Here is a 22,098-nt window from a genome sequence, read left to right on the forward strand (position 1 = left end):
TTCTTTTCAGTAAAAAAAAAAAAAAAAAGAAAAAATGTATTTTCTATAAAACGGGCTAAAAAAAAAATCCTATTTGATAATCATGCATACATATGAGATTTTCAGTACTAATTGAGTGCAGACACGAACCAAGTTCAGTGCAGGAACATAGCCAAAAGTTCAGAAATACAGCCGAGTTTCAAAAAAAAATCCAAAAGAAAGCAAGAAAATCTAGCATCTATCCGTGGCGAGGCCTCCTGCTCCTCTGATCATCGAAGGCCCGCAGAGTCCAAGCTGAAGTTAGTTCCTCCTGCATTCCAAGGATTAGCTCCATCATCTGACGAATCAAGCCGTCAGGAACCTGGAAATCACACAAAAATACAAAGTCAATATACAAATCTCTCATGAATCCTTTTTATGAGAGATTTACCAGTCATTACCTCATTAATGTCATCAGGAGGAAGAGCCAGGCGATTCACACGGTCAAGGGATACCTCCCTAAGAGACGAAGTACCCTCAGGAGTGTAATAGGAAATGCTTTATGGAAGGTGCAAATTGGCCAAGCCCGGGTGGACAGTCCTGGTAGCCTCTGAAATGGCCTGGGGAATCCTGAAGGCACCAACCGAATGACTAGGGCCAGCTCGAGACGGACCCTCCACCGGAGTAGAAGAAGAAGGCTGGGTCACAGGCCTCCTCCTTGGAGTCCTAGCTGAAGAACCTGAAGCCCGAGAGGAACGGGTGCCAAGCGGCTGGGAAGGAGTCGACCTCGGGAGACTGTCAAACCTGGAGTCGATGGGCCGCATCAGAAACACCTGGCAGAATTCGTCATAATCTCCACCCCGGATCAATTCCATGTGCGGGATACCCTCAGTATGGACATCTGTAAGAACCATCTGTTTGCCCGCTCGCATGTCCTCTGGGGGAGGAAGAGGAACGGAGCGGCAGCCCCTAACCTGGAAGTCCACTTGCTCACCCAGGTAGTAACGTCTCAGAACAGGATGGGATAAGACAAACCGCCGCCGAGACAGAGCCTCTGATCGCCTGAAATGGGGATCCGCCTCAATCCAATGTTGGAGTCGGATGCCCATCGCCCCTACTTCAACCTATGTAAGAGAAGCAAATGTGTTAATAAATCTTTTTTATTTTTCACACAACCAAGAGAAATTAGGAATGCACTCGCCTGCCCTATGGTACAAGTATCGAAGAAGCTCCGCAGATCCCCCAAAGACTTCCGGCATAGAATAGACTGTTGGTTAGCTCGGTACCATCTCCAAGCTAAAGGTACCATCTCCAAGCTAAAGGTACCAACCCTAGCCCAAGATCAGTACGGGCCAGCTCAGGGCGGATATAGGGAAAATACTCAAAGGCCCAAGTCTGCACAAGGAAGGAAAGGATTAATAATAAAAAAAGGGGCACAGAATAAGGATATGTTCTTTACATTACCTCCCAGAAATAGTAGGTCCCACTGAGCCTACAGTGGCCTCGACTCAGATCGCACATATCATCGTACATGCGGCTCAGAATAGCACCGGCCCAGTCATACTCAGTGAGGTGGGCCAAGTCCTCCAAACTCCTCAGTATAGAGGGATTAAACTTCTCTTTTTTGTTAGACCAGAATGACGAAGCAAACAGCAGCAGCAGAGTGAATCTAGCTACCTGAGTAGCCGTTAGCTCTCCCTGTCTAAGTCTGGCATAAATGCCAGGGGCCTGGGAGGATAACCAGTGCCTCGAAACACTCAGATCGGGGGAGGAATGGCTGGGTCTAACAATCCGGGGAAGGTCAATCCCTATCAGCTCTGTCATTCGGTCGGGGGTGACCGCAGTCCTCCAATCGTCATATAGCTCGATCGGCCGAGTACCAAAAGGAATCCCGGAGATCACCGAAAAGTCGGTCGGGGTCATCGTCATCTCACCCCAAGAGAAGTGGAAAGTGTTGGTGGTGTCCCACCATCTCTCAGCCAACGCACCCAGTAGGCTCTTATAATTCTGCCTACCCAGCTCGAGGTTTCTTAAGAAATCCAGGTGAGAAGGGCCAATGATGGCTCCGACCGGGTTATTATGATCAAGTATGTCAAACGGGATCTCAGCAATGGAGGACTCGCCTACGCCCAGCCTAATGTATGCACCCTAAAAGGTAAAAACAGTTTAAGGTTATCCTTTGGTTCCTAACTAAAAGATATCTTAATCCCCTCCTAGCATGCATACTAATAAATATGGTAAGCACAAAAAGAAGTCAATTACAATTTGGCCTAAGGCTCAAAAAAATCACAATTTGGCCTAAGGCCCAAAAAATCACAATTTGGCCTAAGGCCCAAAAAATCACAATTTGGCCTAAGGCCCAAAGAAATCACAGTTTGGCCTAAGGCCCAAAAAAAAAAAAAATTCACACTTGGCCTAAGGCCCAAAGGTACGGAAGCAAGAGAAGCTTACCTGGGCGAAGATGCCGGTCATGGAAGCGTGAGTGTCAGCGTCCGCCGCAAGATTGACATCGTCCACAGAAATTCCTAGAGACTCTAGCAAGTCCTCGTCGCTGCTATAGCTTGGGGAAGCCATGATGAGAAAGTTGAGAGAATTTGAGAGAGCTCTTTTGAATTGGAGAATGAAGAATGAATGAAATCATGAGTTTTTGAGCTATTTATAAGCAAATAGCCAAGAGGCGGATCCTTTTGACGCGTCAAACTTTCGCCTACAAAATTTAGTTTTCAGACAACCACCGGCGCCCATAAAACATCTTTTATGGTTGCCGGTGGGGGGCAACTATGAACACCTAAATTTTGAGGCTCAAAGAGCCAATTCTTTCGGACTGCAAACAGTTCGGTCGGACCGGAGGTCATTCAAAAGTTCACCGGAAGTGTGCCAATATGGTACTTGAAATGTCCGAAAAATTACGAGGATCACGGAACTGGTCTCGGAATATTTTTTGGAAGTCCAAAACTCCCGGAAAAGCCTCCGGAACGAAAAAAAAAGGCATGCATGTCCGCCCGCGGGGGTGGGCATGCCCACCCTCAAGGACGGGCGCGCCCGCCCAGCATGGGCGGGCACGCCCGCCCAGTATGGGCGGACACGCCCGCCCAAACCAGGCGGGCACGCCCGCTCTCTTAGGCGGGCACGCCCGCCCTCAAGGGCGAGCAGGCGCGCCCGGGGTGCGTTTTTTTCCTATAAAAAGAGGCCCCGGGGCTCCGTTTTGAGACACTCAGTCTGTATTAACGGACGCTCCTTCTCCCTACGCTCTTTGCGATTCTTTACTGCTTTCTTGCATTTTTTAATTTTAGTTTTACTTTATTTTTTGTGATACTTGGTCACTTAAAATTAAATTAAAATTAATTCCCTTAACAAGGAGCTTAACCTGGAGTTAAGAAGCGGTCGACGATTAAATCAGGTACGTAAGTTAAACTTTACCTATTTAATTTTAGCACTTCATGCATGCTTCTTTTCTACTCCTAATAATTCTACAACTGCATAAATGCATTCATACCATCATATAAGCATGTAAATTGCCTCAATTAAAGTATGATTAAGCTAAATGCCCGGTTAATTAATAATCGTGGTATTAAAGCTTAAAGTATGATTAAGCATGTAAATTGCCTCAATTAAAGTATGACTTCACCGCATACTTCTCCTCTCGGATGTAGGCTCGGCTTCCCGAGGTCTTAGAGTACACCTAGGTGATTTCCTTATCTTCAGTCTCATTTATCTTCATCATTCATTTTTTCATTGTTTAACCAACTGATTAAATTTCTTCCTCTGTGACTTGTTGCAGGAGCGGAAGACACATAGGACGGCGGTCCATTACAGAGCTGAGGCTGCAGCTAAGGCAGGGGCAGCGGTTGCTCTAGCTGGACCGGCTGGAGTAGTACTAGGCGATGTCCCCTTTCCACCTGGCATGGAGGTGGTGCTGGATCCTGATCTAGGTCTGGGGTCGGGTATTACTATTCCTGCTGACCTTAGGCGAGCTCCTCCGCCATCGCAGCTGGACCCTGAGCATGCCACACATGTGAGTACTAAACTGAATTTACAAAGTTAAGAATATTTTACTTGAATGAGTCCTTATTGAACGTTTTCCTGTGTTCGCAGGTGCCTGCTCGGAGATATCTGGAGATTTGCCAGGGATTCGGCTTTGCTCGGTCTTACATCGCCCAGCTCTACTCTGAGCGCCACGAGAGGGTATATGTGATCTTCATGTGCTTTGCCTTCTTCTTTATCCTTTGCTTCCCTTTTCTTACACATTTCTGTTTTTATAGGATCTGGAGATCGGGAGACTGCGGAGGCATCAGTCTCGCCAGTCCAGTGCTGTGAGTTGACTCCAAGCGGAGGTGGATCGGCTCCGGACGAGGTTGGAGGTAGAGGGTATCCCGCTCGACTCCTCCGAGGAGGACGATGGCGGCTCTTCTTCTGAGGACGCACCACCGTCTCCACCCCCTCAGGCTGCTGCTGGTCCGAGCCGGAGGCGACGTTAGCCCTGCCTCCACGTTTCAGCCTTTTTTTTTTTTTGAACATTTTTGAACATTTTGTAGTTTTTTAGGATGGCTGTACAGTTATTTTTTATGATATTATTTACATTTTTTACAGTATTTTGCTTTTATTACATTATCATACATGTTTATATTTTACAGTTGTGAGGTCTTATTTCTGCAAAAACAAACACAAACACAAAAACACAAAATAGCGGTGTACCATTTATCCACAAAGGTGGTCCACCTCGTTAGCAGTCAATGGACTAATATATTGTAAATGAATGGAATAAAATGAAATAAATAAAGAGTAAAATAATGAACTTAAAATACAACAAAAATCAATTCATAAACAGAAGCGGGTCCTAATACTTACCTGACAGGGCAGTTAATGCCGTTGTAAAGACTCAACCTCCTTATTGTACAAACCGTCCTTCTTATTAATACAAGCTTAAATGTTCACTAACCGGAGCAATCCATGCATAAATGCCTTTCCAACCACCATTGGCAGCAAACATCAAGTCGAATAATGATGGTGCTCCGTTCCCTAGACCCTTTTACTCTTCTATAAATGGAGGCTTCCCTTTTACATCTTCTTCACTTCCAGCATTCAAAGCAAATCCTCTGCTTGGATAATCCCTTTTTCATATGATCGCCTTTATTTCGAACAATTTTCGGCTTAAGTCCAGTTCATCAATAATTGTGACTAAGTAGCCTAAATTATTCACGTTCTTTTGGCATTAAATTGCCTACATTGCAGTTTGATTAATTACTTTTGGTAAACAAATTGCCAATAAGTAAGATCAGTCATTTTTTTTTTTTTTAGCAATAAAACGCTTAAATCAAAGTTTTGGCAAAATGCCTTAAAACTAAATCAATCTTTTTGGCTTTAAAGCCTTAAATCATTCAATTTTGGCGACAGTCGCCTAAATAAATCATCAATCAATTTTGGCAACATCTTGCCTAAATCGACACTTTTTGCTAAAAGCTTTCAAATCAACACATTTTGGCTCAAAGCCTTAAAAATCAATTTTTCGGCAATTAAACTGCCTAAATCACAAAATGTTTTCGGCTAAAAGCCTTAATTCATTTTTTGGCAAACAAATAAGTCCAATCAACATTTTTTTTTGGCACACAAATAAGTCCAATCAACACTTTTGGGCAAAATGCCTAAAACAATCAATTCTTTGGCACAATGCCTAAACAAAATGCACAAAGCATACACACACTCATGCATAAAGCATCCCCATTCAAAGCCCTCTAAAAGAGGCCTATCGAACTACGTTGACTTTGATCTTCCATTCAAACGGAAGTACGTAGGCACGTTCAGGATTTAACCCCGGGCGGCAAGTCGAAATCACATAAACATTTTTCATTGGTTCAATTACCTTGCAAAGCATTCATTCATTGGTTAGTTTATCAGCATGACATAGTCTCGGGATCCATCTCGGGTTAGCATACCATGCCTTAGACATTGGGCTAATTAATCTAGTAACTAGGTTAATTAAAATTGGAGTCACTTAGGGTTTTTTCCTAGCTTACCCTAAAACAATTAAACAAGGTGGCGACTCATACATTCACGTGCATTTCTTCCTTTAGTCACATGCATTCATATGCCAGTGATATTTTGGGGAGGGGTTCACACAATGTCTAAGGCATAATCTGCGAACCTGAGGTGGATCCCGAGACTATGTCATGCTGATGAAACTAACCAAAAATGAATGCTTTGCAAGATGATTGGACCAATGAAATGTTTAAGTGAGTTTGAATGATTGCGACTTGCCGCTCGGGGTTAAATCCCGAACGTGCCTACGTACTTCCGTTTGAATGGAAGATCAAAGTCAACGTAGTTCGATAGGCCTCTTCTAGAGGGCTTTAGATGGGATGCTTTATGCATGAGTGTGTGTATGCTTTGTGCATTTTTGTTCAGGCATTTTGCTGAAGAATTGATTGTTTCAGGCACTTGGTGCCAAAATGTTGATTTGAGGCTTTTTGCCAAAAGAAAGGATTTGGGCTTATTCTTGCCAAAAGATAAGTTGGGCTTATTTGCTTGCCAAAGATTAATTGGGCTTATTATTGCCAAAAGATTGATTGTTTAGGCGATTGTCGCCAAAATTGAATGATTTAAGGCTTTTTAGCCAAAATGAATTGATTTAGGCAATTGTTGCCAAAGGTTGATTTAAGGCTTTTAGCCAAAAGAAATTGATTTAAGCGATTTGTCGCTATAAAAGAGATTAATTTTCACTTATAAGCAATTTATTTGCTTAAAGTGATTATTTAAAGGCTTTTATCCAAATTATTGATTTAAGCGATTTGTCGCTATAAAAGATTAACGTTTCACTTATAAGCAATTTGTTTGCCTAAAGTGATTAATTAAATTGAAATATAGGCAATTTATTGCCATAAAAAAACGTGTTTAAGTAGGACCTTTTAGTCACAATCATTGATTAACTGGACTTAGGCCAAGAACTGTTCGAAATAAAGGCAATTTCACCATAGTTATTGATTAACTAGGCTTCTTTAGCCAATAATGTCAGATTTAAGCTTTAATACCACGATTATTAATTAATCGGGCATTTAAGCTTAATCTTTATTTGATTGAGGCAATTTATTTGCCTAGTGGATGATATGGATGCATTCATGCAGTTATAGAGTTAAGAGGAGTAGAAAAGAAGCATGCATGAAGTGCTAAAATTAAATAGGCGTAGTTTAGTTTATGTACCTGATTTAATCTCCGACCGCTTCTTAACTCCAGGTTAAGCTCCTCGTTAAGGGAAATATTAATTAAAATGGAGTTTTAATGGCCACTTAATAAAGCAAGAAAAAATGAAAGCTAAATAAAATAAAATAAAATAAAATAAAGAATGCAGAAAGCGATAAAAGAATCGCAAAGAGCGTAAAGGGAGAAGAGAGGTCCGTCAACACAGACTGTGTGTCTAAATGGAGCCCCGGGGCCTCTTTTTATAGGAAAAAACGCACCCCGGGCGCGCCTGCCCGCCTGGTCTGGGCGGGCGTGCCCGCCTAATAGGACGGGCATGCCCACCCCCGCGGGCGGACATGCGTGCCTTTTTCCGTTCCGGAGGCTTTTCCGGGAGTTCCGAACTTCCAAAATATATTCCGAGACCAGTTCCGTGATCCTCGTAATTTTTCGGACATTTCAAGTACCATATTGGCACACTTCCGATGAACTTCCAAAATGGCCTCCGGTCCGGCCGGACTGTTTGCAGTCCAGGAAAACTGGCTTTTCGAGCCTCAAAATTTGAGTATTCACAGGTATTTTCATCAAACCAAATTTTGGATATCTCCACTGATCCGACTGGAGCCGATGAAAGCCGATCAAACCAAGCTAAGTAGGTGGCCAGATGATCAAATCAAAACCCTTCAAGCCGATCAAACCGAGCTTCGAAGGTATCTTCATCAAACCAAAAATTTTCCACTAATCCGACTGGAGCCGACAAAGCCAATCAAATCGAGCTGAGAAGGTGGCTAGATACTTAATTCAAAATCTTTCCAAGCCGATCAAACCGAGCTTCGAAGATGATTGCCAGATGGAAGGCGCGTCAATGGACCATTTTAACATTAATCATCTATACAATTAATGATAAAGTGGGGGGGCAAACTATTGACGCATAATTTTATGCCCCCGCCTAACCCGGTGATGATGTAAGGATAAAGAACAAAGAATCACGATCAACCAGAAGTGTTTTGAACCAAAATTGAATCGAGCCGGTCCAAAGAGTCTGACCCACGTTACGGTTGCGTCACGCAGCTATTACCTGCGTGACGGCACTCATAGTTGCGTCACGCAACTCTAACCAGGCTGACACCACTGGCACACGCCCGTGTAACGGTCTGCACTGTTTGTATGGATACGCGGCAACTGTACGAAAAGTAAGCTGCGTCACGCAGCTCGCGGTTGCGTCACGCAGCTACTACCTGCATGACGCAGCTTTGTTCTGTTGCCCTACCCATATAAATACAACATTTTGTGTTTTAAACGGGACTTTTCTTTTTTTTTTTTCTCTAAACTTAGGCATTTTAGGCTGAGAGTAATCTATTACGGCTAGGGTTTTCCCCAAGAACTCAAGTGAGTAACCTTGAGGAAGATTAAGCCATTAGAAAGCTAGATTGAAATCTTGAAAACAAAAAAAGAGACATAAAAAGAGAAAAAGAGAAAAAGAGAAAAAAGGAAAAAAAGAAACGTTTATTGTTAAAACTTGGTGCTAAAACACTTCTGGGATCGTGAAGCAGTGTCCCTAAATCATCTAACACGCATGCAATCCTTGAATCTGAGGGTTAGGTAATCATCTAAACCTTTCTTTTTCATTTTTGGTTGTTATTTTTGAAAGATCTCATTTTCATAGTATTTGGTTAGTTTGGTGTTGATTAAACAACATTTTGCCCATTTTTGAGCGTTTCTGAACTATATTAAACGTCTGTTAATAAAAAGAACACGTAAAAAGAGTAGTTTGAAAGGTAGTTACGGACCAGAGCAGCTGCGTCATGCAGCTGCTACCTGCGTGACGCAACTGTTCATGTCTAAAAAACCTTGACTTTGCTTGGACCACCTGCGTGACGGAACTGTTCGTGGGAGTAGTTTTTATTTCGTTTTTTATGTTTTTGTTTAATGTTGTGTTTTTAATAAGTAGTTAATGAAACTGGGAATTCCAATAAGCTCACGAACAGTCGCGCCACGCAACTAGGAGCTGCGTCACGCAACTGTTCTTCATAGAACAGCTGCGTGACGCAACTGTTCTAGGGTTCCAGGACACTTTTCTTATTTTTATTTTAATTTCATATCATTAAATAAATGTTTAATTTTAATTCGGAAAATGACCAATAAGGGGCAAATTGTGTTCTAATCAAATCAAACAAATTAATTTACTATGATTATAAGATTTTAGGATTTATTATTTATTGTTTAATTACATTATTAAACCTGGTTTGTGGCCCGCCTTTAACCATAAGGCAAGAGCGGGTCTTTTAATTATATTTGTTATGGATGAATGGTGAATGTGATGATGATTTATTATGAATGCAATGAATGAATCTAATTGGGACGGTTAATTAATTTTCCACGTAGGAACTCGGTTCGATTTATTCTGGTTGGATTTAATTAAATAATTTGGCTTTTCTAAAATAAAATCAATTAGAAATTGTAGGTTAAAAGAGGTCGATTTTTCGGGCGTCGACTTCCAAGGGGTCGACGTACCCAATTCCCTTACCTAGAATCGCACGTGGTGCGCCTGACCAGTTTTTCAAATAATTTGGCCTTAAATAAAATTGGGTTTAAAATGGAGTCATTTTTATAAAATAAAATTGGAAACGGTCCCATTGCCGAAATAATGGGTGGCGACTAAAAAATGATTTATAAGACCGATTTATCGGCACCGCGTTCCCAAAAGGTTTTAACACCACTTTTCAATAATAAATTTCAATAAATAAAAAGTAGTTTTCTGAGATCCTTTTCCGGGGTTTTAAGAGATCTCAACTCTCCACTTTCAATATAAATAAATATAAGGGAGAAGAGGGGCGAAAACAGGGCCACAAACCGAACCTAAAAATACATTCTACCCAATTTGAAATCAAACCCAAAAACCCTAAAACCCAAAATCATGCATAATTACATTTTAATATTCTAAACTTAATTAAATTGCAATCTGTTCATGATTGGTCATCTTCGGATTTATTGGAAAAATTAAATTTTATTTTGTACAAAATTTATTATTTTCGAAAGAATAAAAAATTGTTTTTGGAACCCTAGAACAGTCACGTGACGCAGCTGTTCTTTGGAAGAACAGTTGCGTGACGGACCCGATTGCTGCGTGACGCAGCTGTTCTGGGTAAAGAAACGAAATTTTGTAGATGAACAGTGCCGTCACGCAACTGCCAGATCCATTACGGATCTACTGGCTGCGTGCCGCAACTGCTCTGGTCCAAATTATGTTTTAAATTATTTGTTTAAAGCGTTTTTAATTTAAATATATTTTAGGGCAACCTCGAATGACCAAAAACGAACAGGATATAACTCAATTAAGACTAAACTGCTAAAACAACAATAAAATAAATAATCAATTAATAAAAAAAACACAAAAGGTGTAAAGAAATTACCTAATCCTCATATTGAGGATTGTAAACAGCTCAATTAATGACGGTTACAGCGATCCAGAAGTTTCGTCACCAAGGATTTAAGTGTTTATCTTTTCTCTCTTGATTTTCTCTCTTTTTTTTGGTTTAATTCACCTAAAATTGATCTCTAGTGGCAATTCCCCTTCAAACGAACTCAAAAGAGCTTTTGGAGGAGAATCTGGCCGCAAAATATATTTTTTAGGGTTTTAAAACGCTTACCAAAGTTCCAAAGTTGTCAAAAGTTGTCCTTAACGTGAATTAAAAAGATCTATTTATATAAGTAGGGCGCAGAGCACAGCTGCGTGACGCAGCTGTTAGCTGCATGACGCAGCTTACTTGCTGTGCCAGAGCTACATGTCGTTTAATACAAAAATGGCATGTAGTCTAACATAGCTGCGTTACGCAGCTATGACCCAGTCAGACCCTTAAAATCAATTTAATTTAAATCCTTGGATTAAAAGACTTCTAGGTAGCATTAACCTTTCATTCCACATCCTCGTATCATCATTGGATCAGACGGGGGCATAAAAACACGCGTCAACAAGGCCAAGTGTAAGACAGTACCTATGGTTCTAGTAGATAACGGGTCAGCTCTGAATGTTTGCCCTCTGAAAGTGGCTAGTTGCCTAGGATTAACTATTGAAGACTTTATGCCATTTGATCAGATTGTAAGGGCATATGATAATACTAAGCGAGAAGTTTTAGGCATGGCCGATCTAGAGGTCACAATCAAGCTTGCAGTCATGACTATTCCTTTCTAAGTAGTAGACGTCCCGACATGCTTCAATCTCCTTTTGGGAAGGTCGTGGATCCATAAGGCTAAAGTGGTAGCCTCCTCTTTGCACCAAAAATTGAAATTCCCTTATGAGAATGTGGTTGTGATAATCAAAGGGACTTAGCGAGGAAATCTGAAATTCCTTCCTTGGCCCCACTCTTGGAAATTCAACCGGAGCCAGCAGTCTACCCCTCTATTTGGTTTCTCCTTCGATTCAGTTCAGTTTATTGAAGCAGAGCCGAGTAAAGAGATTTTCCTAATGGACTTTGATCCTTACAGTAACCCATTGGTAGCTAACTTGATGAGAGCCATGTTTAATTTTCCAAGAATTGGACTTGGCTACAACCAACAGGGTATACCCTCCTTCACTGAATCCCTAATTGCTGAACCTCCTTTCAGTCTCAGATTCAAACAGACAAATGAAGAGCGGGAGAAGTTGGAAGACGCCGGATGGTTGGCAAAAATAAGAGGTGAAACAAGGGACCCTCCAAAGCGCCCATATTTTAAAACCCTCAATGGCTACTTTATCGAACAAGGGGAATCTTAGCCTTATTATTTCTTTCAAGAACCTTGGTATTGCCCTCTGACCAAAAGACTAATCCCTAGCTTTGAACTTCTCTTTAATGTCAGGCTCTCAGTAGAAGAGCGTGAGCCTCTTTTCAAGCTCCAAACAGACTGGGAGGACAACATGGAGACATCCCTCTTTGACCTATGCATGATTACCAATCAAGTGAAAGCAGACCCCACAAACCTCATACAACCTATCCAAGAATCCCTTCAGAACTGGTACTTGGAGGAGCGTGTAGAGTAGTTCACCTTTCTTCTACCTAAACCTGAGTCTGAGCGTGTAGAGTACTTGGAGGAGCGTGTAGATTTCATGATATGAGAATGGTGCTAATTTTGCTGTCAGATTTATTGCTGCTTATATAAAGGTTTGTTATCGATTCCTAATATATAAATTTTTTGAGTTTTTATTTAATTTTGATAATCACATTTTAGAGAATAAAATTAATGCTAATTTTGCTATCAAGTTCGCTATTTTTTTTTTTTTTTTGTCAGAGACAAAAAACTACTACTTTTTTGAAGGTTCGATATTGATTATTTTTTTTCACAATTATCATTCTGCTATTTATTTTGTATCAATTTTATTGTTTTGTGTCTTTTTCTCTGTTGTCTATTGCTGCATTTTCATACAATCATTTTTTTTTCCTATTATGATGACATGATCCATAGAGGGAAATAAGTTGTCCTCCTACTAAACAAAATATCAATGTGTGTGTTTTATTTTAAAGGTATTATTTTATTAATATGAGAATGAGGTTTTGCTCTCAGGCAACTATCAAATTTTAATATAATTGCATTTTACTGTTGCCTTTCACCGTCTGATTGCCAATGAAGTGAATGATTTCATTCAAAATATAACAGAATATCCTTTTAAAGAGGCTATGATGATATTCTATCATAAATTATTTATCTTGTCAAAACAATTCTTGGAAATAATAGCATGGCGGGATTTTTATCTCATTTTCTCATATCCTTAATTGCAGTCATGATTTAATTATTTATTCACAATTTTTATTCCAAGCCTCCTTTTGTTTGTGTTTTGTTTTTGTTTCTTCCATTGATTGCGATTTTTCCATTATTTTTGTTCTCTTCTTTTTCCCACTTTCCTGAAAATTCCTCATTCTCATCCTCTTCTATGATATTTGAGAAAAGGTAAGCTTCTCTTTTCTTCAATTTTTGTTTTATTGATTTGAAATTAGGGTTTTTTTTTTCTAAAATTTTGGATTTTTTTTCCCTACAATGTCAGGAATAAGCTTCCTATTTTGAGAACATGCAAACAAGAGGAGGAAGAGAAGCTTATGAAGATAAATGTGAACATAATTTATTTTTACCTATAATTAGTTACTTCATAATTTAATGTCATATGAATACATATGTTACAAACTTAATATAAATACATATTACATAAATTGTTCTAAATTTAATGCAATTGTGTAGAATTATTTATGATATAAATCAATTCACTGCAAAAAAAAAGTTACCCACAGCATCGGACCTAAAAAAAATAGTATATAAACTAAATCTATTAAATTTTAATTTTTGAATATAATTATATAGTAACACAACTCTTCAAGCCTATATTTTCTTCAAAAGAAAAAAAACTCTTCAAGTCTATTTATATATAGGTTTATTTCTAAATATTGATTAATTTAGGAACTTAAATCAATAAAAAATTAGATGGGTTCCAAAATATTTTATTAGCTAAAATTCTAATTATATGACTTTTTAATTTAACTACTTTTATGATGTGCGATACACATTAATTATATTCGCTATATGCTCATTTTTATACTCGTTTAGCTTTTTTATTTATATAATGGATGCTAATGATGGAAAATTCCTTGTTTGAGAAAATCTATGGGCAAGGGATAGAAGGTAAACATATTCAAGTTCATGCTCACTTGAGCAGCAGCAGCCTAAGATGTCTCCATGTTATGCACATAAGCAAAAAGCAGCTGCCTTTGTTTTCTTTCCTTTTTCTCTTTTTTATTATTATTTTTTTCACCGGGGGGTTTTTTTTTTTTTTTTGGGGGGGGGGGGGGGGGGGGGGTACAAAAGAGGAGCCAAAGCTCGAAGGAGAAAACTAAACAATGCAAGAGCAACTGAAAGTAACACCCCTAGTATCATAGCCCAAAAAGAAGCTGCCTTTTCACTTTGCTTAAATAAAGGTTAAGTCCTACAAAACTATAAACACTTAAAGACAGTAGCCAAAGATGACTTAGCTATATGGTTTATCATCTACTTTCATGGATCAGTACCTCCATTGTTGTTGGGTCTCGTTCTCATCTGTCCTTGGGCAAGGAGGTGTTGTTGCTGCTGATCAGTCAACTGGAAAGGGAGTTTTGGAGTGAAATATAGCGGTTGCTGAGACATTGTGACTTGAGATGGTTGCATGTAATGCTCTTGTTGCATTGCTGACTGAGGGGTTGACTGAGATTTTTTTTTTCCCTAGTAATGTCATAAAGAATCATAAAAGAAGGAAAAACTGTTTTCAGGGCAGTCGGCGTGCTCACCTGAGAAGGCATTGCTGTCCCTTGTGGTTGAGCATCAGCTATCCTAGCTAGGTACATCAGGTTCTGTTGTAGCTGGGCTTGATACCTGGAACATTTGCAATATTCTAGGCTAAATGTACCATGTAAGGTGCATACTAAAAATTAACATAATTTCTATTCCTTATGTTTTCAGAATCAGAAAAGAGACCAGAAAACATTAATTTTTATCAGAAAAAATTCTGGAATGCTGCACAATATAAGACTGGAGTGAAAAAGAAAAAAAATTCATCACACATGCTCTGTTTCAATTACCAGTAGAAACAAGAGAAAAATTTTTAAAAATGATACAAATAACAGATGGAGCTGAAAAAACCAAGGAGCAAAAGGAATAATTCCTTACATAACTCAGCTCTGTAATTCAGTCTATTCTTAATGTCTCAAAAATATTGAATCAGTAACCTTCATTTGTGAGCATGTTCATTATTGCCATATGTTTTGCAGAATTTATTCTCCATGTAACAATAGCTTTCTTGACTAAACTATGTAACTAGAGACAACATTGCTTAGAGCTATAGCCACTAAATTAACAATGTTTGTAAACTACTATATGCTACCTTTAAACACGAGTAGTGCCAGAGGCTTTGTGCTTGATGACAAATCTCAAAATGATTTAGGTTTGCATGCAGTGCTTTCACTCAACAACTCCTCAGCATCATATCATATCTTAAAGGCTCTTCGGCATAATAATTGTACATATATTTAAAGAAAGATCAGTACTTGAGGAGTGATGATACAACTCTAAATTAAAGACATCTCATAAAACACTAACGAGCATAACATCTTCTCAATCTCAAACAAATCAATATCTTCAACATATGAATCAAGTAAAGGATAGTAATAGGTTGAACATATGTTCTAACCTGACAGGTTGAGCACTGATAATGGACAATTTATCATATAAAAGTTCCTCATGATTGATGGGTTTATCCATGTAAAATAGTTTACTTGGTAATTAAAGCACTTTCTGAAAGGTCTATTTGATTCAGGTATTGTATCTCATCCACAAAGTAGAAGACAAGAAAAAAAAAAAAAAATACCAGGTCATGATTCAAACCATGAGAATACATTTTAAATAATAATTGCTAACTTCTTAAGACATTTTCTTTTTTTATGAAAAGAATATAAAAGTGGAAATATGAAATAATGGAAACAGATATAAAAAATGGAAGTATACCATTGGGTGCCATAACGGAAACAAAGAAAAATGAGCATTCTAGTTAGTTCGTCACTCACGAGGCACATTCAGCAAACTTTCCCATATTTTGATTCTCCAGTATAGCCATAATCAACTGCTTATTCTCATCCAAGCACTGCAGAAGGCATAAACAAAACATCAGCAACTCAAAGAAACAATCAGGTTTGTAAATTACATTCTTGACAATTTTAAACATTGCACCATTTATCAAGCCATAAAAATAAAATTCTTCTCAGAATAAAAGAATTAATAAATTGTACCCAAAAAAAAGCTTCTGGAATTGAATCTTACCTAACATGATAATGCAAGTTTATAATTTAACCTCTTTGAAAAATCAAAAACATTAAGCAAATAACAATATGTAGCGGTGCATAACTTATTAACAAAATCTAATTGAGATCAATGCATCAACATAAGTAGAAGGACATGCAACACAAAGTTAAATTAAAGTCCTACAATATGAGGCAAACTTGACCACTGGGCTACTAGTCCTATGGTCTCTTTCTTATGTCTTTACAATACTCAAATTAATGTTACTATCAAAACATTACAAGACAATCCAATCCAAATCCAGCGCTCCAGTTCAATCAAACAAAACCTTATTATTTTCCTCTCCATTATTAGCAATCAGAATAGCGCAGATTATATGTCCAAACAGTTTTTATATTTTTAGGCAGTAATGAGAGTTATTCAACCAAATACACAGCCAACAATCAATCTAAATTTTCAACAACAAAGACTTAGTAATCCTCAATATATATCTTATCAAAGGCATTCCCAATTTCAACCAGAATATAACAAGAAATAAAAAAATTTGTTTAAAAAAAGGAAATATACCTTAATACAATATAGGGGTCCTACCACAGTGCATGCAAAAGCAAAAACCCATTATACAAAAAAATCAAACAGACAATTTCTTTATGTGTATAAAATAAAACCCATAGTACAATAGAAGAGAAATGTGATCACCTTTTGAATCTGTTCAGTTGTAATGTTCAGCATCTGTGGTTGTGGTGGTTGTGGTGGTGGTGGTGGTGGCGGCGGTGGTGGTGGTGGTGCCTTTTGCATTCTTAACCTTCACTAATTAAAACCCAAGAGCCCAAAGCCCTAACCCTAACCTTCTATGAAGAAGAAGGAGAACAACCAGAACAAAGGGAAATAAACATACGGATAGATAGACTACAGGGTGACAGTGTCACCAAAAAAATATGAGAGAGTGTAATTATGAAAAAAATTCGAATTAAAGAAAGAAGCCAAACGAGGTCGTGTATTAGCTAGGATAGAAGACTAAAACGAAATCGTTTCACATGAAGCTCTGTTTAAAATGCCAAACGCTGTCGTATTAAACCCTGCTAAAGCTGAAGCAGAAGCCATTTTCGGATTCGAAGAGAACATAACAAAAAAGGGAAAAGAACAAACCCATAGAGAGAGCGATAGAGAGATGGGCTACGTATTCAGGGTGAGATTGGCTTCATTCTTCGCAGGAGCAGCCACGGCGTCTTTTGTGGGATTCTATGTTCTTTACAAGGATTACAAGGTTGCCCATGAATCCATATCTCAACAGGTAATTTCGTTGGGTTTTGTGATAAAATTTTCGAATTGTGGATTTTTCTAGCTATTTGATGAATTAATGATAGCTTATCATACTGGGCTTTTTTCCCTAAATTTGACCTACTGATATTTAATATGTATAGGCATTGATAATCCTTAGGTTTGAGGATTGATTTATTTATTTAATCTTTTGGAGAACGAATAGTAAGGATTCTGTTGGATGGGGAGGAAGGATTTGAATTTGGAGATTTGAAAAACTAAATTAAAGAGTTTCGTTTTGTAGAATTTTTGTAAGTTGTGTAGCTCAATGCTCAATCTGTTAATGATCTATCGGTATGGAAAATTAGCACCTAAAAGAAATGGTCAGTCTCTTGTTTCTTCATCGTTCATATCAATTCAAATTTGTTGATCCAGATTGAATTTTGTGCATTGCCCCAAAATTTTTTGCATTTTAGTGGTTCATCTCTCCCTTGCAATATGGAAAGTAAGGTAATTGATTAAGAAAGGGAAGCCCGTTTTTTGTTAGGATGCTAGCTTTGTCAGAAACTTAGAATTTTTTTTTTTAAAGTAACAGTAGGATCATGAATAGTGCTAATTTTAATTATGAAAATGCTTTATTGTTGATTAAACTTGAAGCATATTTGTAGGACCCTAATTCCCTTCTTCAAGGCTTCCTAACATTTTATGGCTTTAGGATTTAGGTGGTTGCGAAGACATGGTTGGTCTTTCTATGCGCATCAAAGAACATTGATATACTATTTTATTCTGATTTTTCTTCTTTGTTCAGGTGAAAGGCCTTCATGAATCACTGGAGACAAGGATCTCAGCATTGGAGACACTGAAACAAGCCGAAGATTCTCAACCTGCACAGGCAGCAGAGTAGGTGTCTTGGCACACTCTACTAGTTCTCACATCAAACATGTTTTTCTAAATGTGCAATTAATTTCTTTGTAGATTTTCATCTTTTTAAAGAATAATTATTACTCAAAACTGTTTTTATGACATACTCCAATCAGTCGGCAAAATCTTCCTGAATGAATGATATACTTACTGATTGTATCTGAATGAATGTGCATTGAGTTGGAAATTTGAAGGACTTCAAATTTGTTTGCTGTCGGTATTAGTATTAGCGTGAAGCAAAACATAGTGTGCTGAGAGTTACCTGGCCACTGCTGTTTAGCAGTTTGGCGTACATTAGCATCTGAAGGATCATATCCTCGAGAAATGCAAATGCATTTCTCTACAATTATGATGGTGAAAATATTAACAACCAATGCAGGAAATCTATGAAATGATCTTTTCAAATTTCATTAGAAGCCGGGTCATGCTTTCATTTGGAATAAGCAATGAAGTGATGTCTGACTTGTTATTTCTATCTTCAGAAGGGAAAAGATTTGTGCGCAAACTGATGGTTGCCTGGAATGCAGGTAGGCTTGTGTCAATATAAAATCTATATATTGGGAGATGGTTATTTCACGCTCTCTTTTATTTATTTATTTTTTCTTGTTATGGTATAAGCGTATGTGTAGACTTTCTGCAAGTCTACTAAATACATAATATTCTCATTAGGGTCTGTTAACAAATATGAAATATTCCTGGGAAAATTAGTCCTGGGCTTGTTTGGTTCAACATAAAATTGAATTATTATTTAATCTTTCTATTATAGTGAAATACAACAATTAAGACTTTTGTTTTAAAAAATTAATATAATAGTTTTGTTTTCTCTTCCTTAAACTGTTCTGTAATTTTTTTGTTACATAGCTTTGAAATATCAATTTTAACCTTTAATATAAATTATTATTTAGTCCTTATATTATAAGGATTCTATTTCCAAAATTTAAATTTAAAATCCTTTATATGTATGGCCTTTCAACTATATAGTGGTTTTACTAATTTGTTATTATTTTGCCATTAAAGATTTTTAGTTCTATGATCTCTTTATATAGAGATAATTGAATTTGCACAGGGATTAAGATGGTAGTTAAATTCAATAGTTTTCCCAAATTATGCCTATTTTACCTTTAAATAGCATTAAGTGGGTACTTTATTTGATAGATAAACAACTCATGCGTGTAGACTTTCAAAGCAGCATTAATTATAGAATTGCAGTCGAAAATAGAGAGATTTGAGCTAAAATTAGAAGGAATTGTTAGCTAATGGTGTTAATTAATCTATTTTCAAACTTTTCCAAATTAAAATCCCATGTTTGAAATTTTGAATTTCTGATGTTTTTTAAAATCTTGGGTAACTTCGATCCTATGCACGCAAACATGAAGAAATGTGGAGCCAAAATTTTTTATATTTTCGATATCTTCTCAACTTTTACAATATGCACTTATATAAATTTGGAATAAACCATGAACATGTAATTGTATTTATAAGCTTTCAAACTAAGGGCAATAGAAAGAGGAGAACAAAATTTCTTGCATCATGAATAAAATGATAAAGATAGGCACATCAGACATCATTCTAGTCGTAAAGCCACTGCTCAAAGATGAGAACCAAACAGCAAGAATTTAATTTTGTCTCTCAATGATTAATCAAGGTACATCAAATAGTCAACCTTATTTCAAAACCATGCATGACATAATTCAAATTGATGAAAAGTGGTTCTATATGTGCAAAGCAACGTAGGAATTTTATCTAGCAAAAAATGAAGAAGAGCCTTTGAGAAAATGTAAAAGCAAGAGGTTTATACCCAAAATAATGTTTCTACAGTTGCACACCCTAGATTTGATGAAAACTTCAATGTGTTGTTTGATGGTAAGGTTAGTATTTGGCCATTTATTTATAGTAAACCAGCCAAAAGAAATAGCAAGAACTGTTTAGCTGGTACAATGGAAACAAAACCCATACTTTTAATAACAAAAGATGTCATTTGTAATGTTCTCATTCATAAACTTTGCCCTCTATCAAAGAAAAATGGCCACATATTGATGGTCCAACTACAATTTTCATACAACAGGACAATGTTAAGCCACATATAGAAGTAGGTGATGACCAATTTGCACAAGCTGCAACTGAACTAGGATTAGACATCCATTTACTGTGCCAACCTCCAAATAGTCCACATTTAAATGTTTTCGATCCTGGTTTTTCTAGAGCAATTGACTCAATTAAGCATAAAGAGCTCTAAGTACTATTTATCAACTTGTTATCGAAGTTTTAAAAGCCTACAATGTTTTCTCTGCTTCTTATATGAACAAGGTTTTTTTTTTCCTCTATAGACTTGCATGGTTGATATCATGAAATGCAATGGTGGGAACCATTATAAAATAAAACACATGACAAAGGATAGCTTGTTAAGGAATGAGAGTCTCCTAACAACAATTACAACGAGCAACAAAATGTTAAGGAGGCAGCAGTTAGTGCGAATCATCTAATTGCAGGCATTTCTGAATTCAACTTAGTTGTTATATTACAAAAACGTAGTATTTTGTTAATTCCTGTAAGCATATTTCTATGAATGAGCACAATGTTACTTTTTGAGCTCAATTTTGATGTAATTCTTTTTTTCCATATAGCTTGTTCAATTATAAGACTTTAACTTAAAATGTGTATAGTTTATTTATTTTGCTTCCAAGTTTATGTTTATATTATTACGCATTTTGAACCAATGAGCCCAATTCCAATGTCATATGCATTAAACTTGAATTTATAGTATAATCAGTCAATGCGAGCACAATTTTTATATGTAACACCCCATATGCTTAATTTTCAATAATTGTATAGTTTTAATGTGACCACAATTTTCATATTTAGTGCCCATATGCTATCTTTTTTCCTATTAATCATATAGCTTTAATACAAGCACGATTTTTATGTTTAGCACCCATATACTTAGCAAGGCATAACATTATTTTTTAAAAAAATCATATGCCAATTAACCAAAATGCGCAAATTATGTATCCTTACTCGCAGAAAGCCATAATAAAAGCAAGAACATATTAAAAATATCGTGCAATAGCAAATACATCCCAAAATTCAAGTTAAACTTAAAACATGATCATTCCAAACCCACACATAATATTTCCATTATAGACTAATTAAAGATAAGTTCTTTGAAAGAGTAATAAATTAAGACAAAACAAACAACCATTCTTATCCATTATCTTCACCATCAGATGTGTTCTTCATCTCTTCATTAATGTCAGCTAGTGTCTCTTCCACAATCTTACTTGCTTTAAGAATCTCACCACAAAATCTTCAAACCTGTTTATTGCAAATGGATCTTGTGTGTTTGGTTGGGTCTGTCATGCTTAACTTCATTCTTTGCTTCACCATGATCCTCAATATGGGCACGCTCGTCACCATCATTTTCAGCGCTTTTGTTCTTTTCATTTTGTGCAGCAGGCACATCTTCAGTTTTGTCATGCACATCTCCTTTACTCTCACCCTGCTTTTCCAGAATCAGGTCACTATTTCCCTTGTTGTGCTCGTGTAATGGTATCTCTAGAATCTCAATGAACTGGCCCATGGAATGCACAATATTCTTAATGTCACCAATACATGCCTTAAGTTCTTCAATATGTGAACAATTTTGATCAACCTTTTCCATTAAAGTGTGCATTATAGAATTCATTGTCTCCATTCTTTTGAAAACCTCTTCCAACTTTCTATCAGCATTTGTAGAGACCCTTAGTACCCTTCTTGGAACATTGGAAGCTTGCTTCACTATACGATGTTCGTCCTTGCTACCTCACTCTATCACATCATCAAGTTACACATATTTGAGAAGCGTCCACCCTCTATTTTTTGTTCTCACTATGTTACAAGAACTCAGGTACCTTGCATTTATCTTCTCTATGTGCTTTATGCTGTCTCCCTTTTCCGTAGACAAATCAACACCAATTTCACTATGCACTTAGAAATCAACCTCGCATAAGGCAAGTGAATGCAAAT

The 22,098-nt window shown here is 37.3% G+C and overlaps 2 protein-coding genes across 3 annotated transcripts; one reads left to right on the plus strand and one right to left on the minus strand.

The window, feature by feature from the left end:
* Positions 1–14,024: 14,024 nt before the first annotated feature.
* On the minus strand, positions 14,025–16,884 carry LOC149496250 (GRF1-interacting factor 3-like). 2 transcript variants are annotated; one of them, XM_089722024.1, is made up of 4 exons: positions 16,615–16,884; positions 15,684–15,760; positions 14,412–14,496; positions 14,025–14,346 (listed from the first exon to the last, which is right to left on the minus strand). In XM_089722024.1, exons 1-4 carry the CDS (start codon positions 16,711–16,713, stop codon positions 14,143–14,145), a joined length of 465 nt encoding a protein of 154 aa, XP_089578150.1. In that variant the 5' UTR covers positions 16,714–16,884; the 3' UTR covers positions 14,025–14,142. The 2 variants fall into 2 exon arrangements, with proteins under 2 accessions (XP_089578150.1, XP_089578151.1); XM_089722025.1 differs by having other exon boundaries at positions 14,025–14,328; positions 16,615–16,880.
* Positions 16,885–17,014: 130 nt separating this feature from the next.
* On the plus strand, positions 17,015–18,283 carry LOC149496251 (ABC transporter A family protein). The gene is made up of 2 exons (XM_089722026.1): positions 17,015–17,209; positions 17,984–18,283. Exons 1-2 carry the CDS (start codon positions 17,087–17,089, stop codon positions 18,077–18,079), a joined length of 219 nt encoding a protein of 72 aa, XP_089578152.1. The 5' UTR covers positions 17,015–17,086; the 3' UTR covers positions 18,080–18,283.
* Positions 18,284–22,098: the final 3,815 nt, after the last annotated feature.

The sequence above is a fragment of the Jatropha curcas genome, chromosome 5, assembly GCF_041381405.1.
Source record: "Jatropha curcas cultivar XTBG-Jc1 chromosome 5, XTBG_Jcur_1.0, whole genome shotgun sequence".
NCBI classification, from domain to species: domain Eukaryota; kingdom Viridiplantae; phylum Streptophyta; class Magnoliopsida; order Malpighiales; family Euphorbiaceae; genus Jatropha; species Jatropha curcas.

What these genes read in the sequence shown, in the direction of transcription:
- LOC149496250 (XM_089722024.1), bottom strand. Translation starts at nt 16,713, where the DNA reads ATGCAAAAGGCACCACCACCACCACCGCCGCCACCACCACCACCACCA. An exon ending in CAACTGAACAGATTCAAAAG is followed by an intron (nt 15,761 to 16,614) that starts GTGATCACATTT and finishes TGCCTTCTGCAG; the next exon opens with TGCTTGGATGAGAATAAGCA. An exon ending in GGACAGCAATGCCTTCTCAG is followed by an intron (nt 14,347 to 14,411) that starts GTGAGCACGCCG and finishes TGACATTACTAG; the next exon opens with GGAAAAAAAAAATCTCAGTC.
- LOC149496251 (XM_089722026.1), top strand. Translation starts at nt 17,087, where the DNA reads ATGGGCTACGTATTCAGGGTGAGATTGGCTTCATTCTTCGCAGGAGCA. An exon ending in ATGAATCCATATCTCAACAG is followed by an intron (nt 17,210 to 17,983) that starts GTAATTTCGTTG and finishes TTCTTTGTTCAG; the next exon opens with GTGAAAGGCCTTCATGAATC.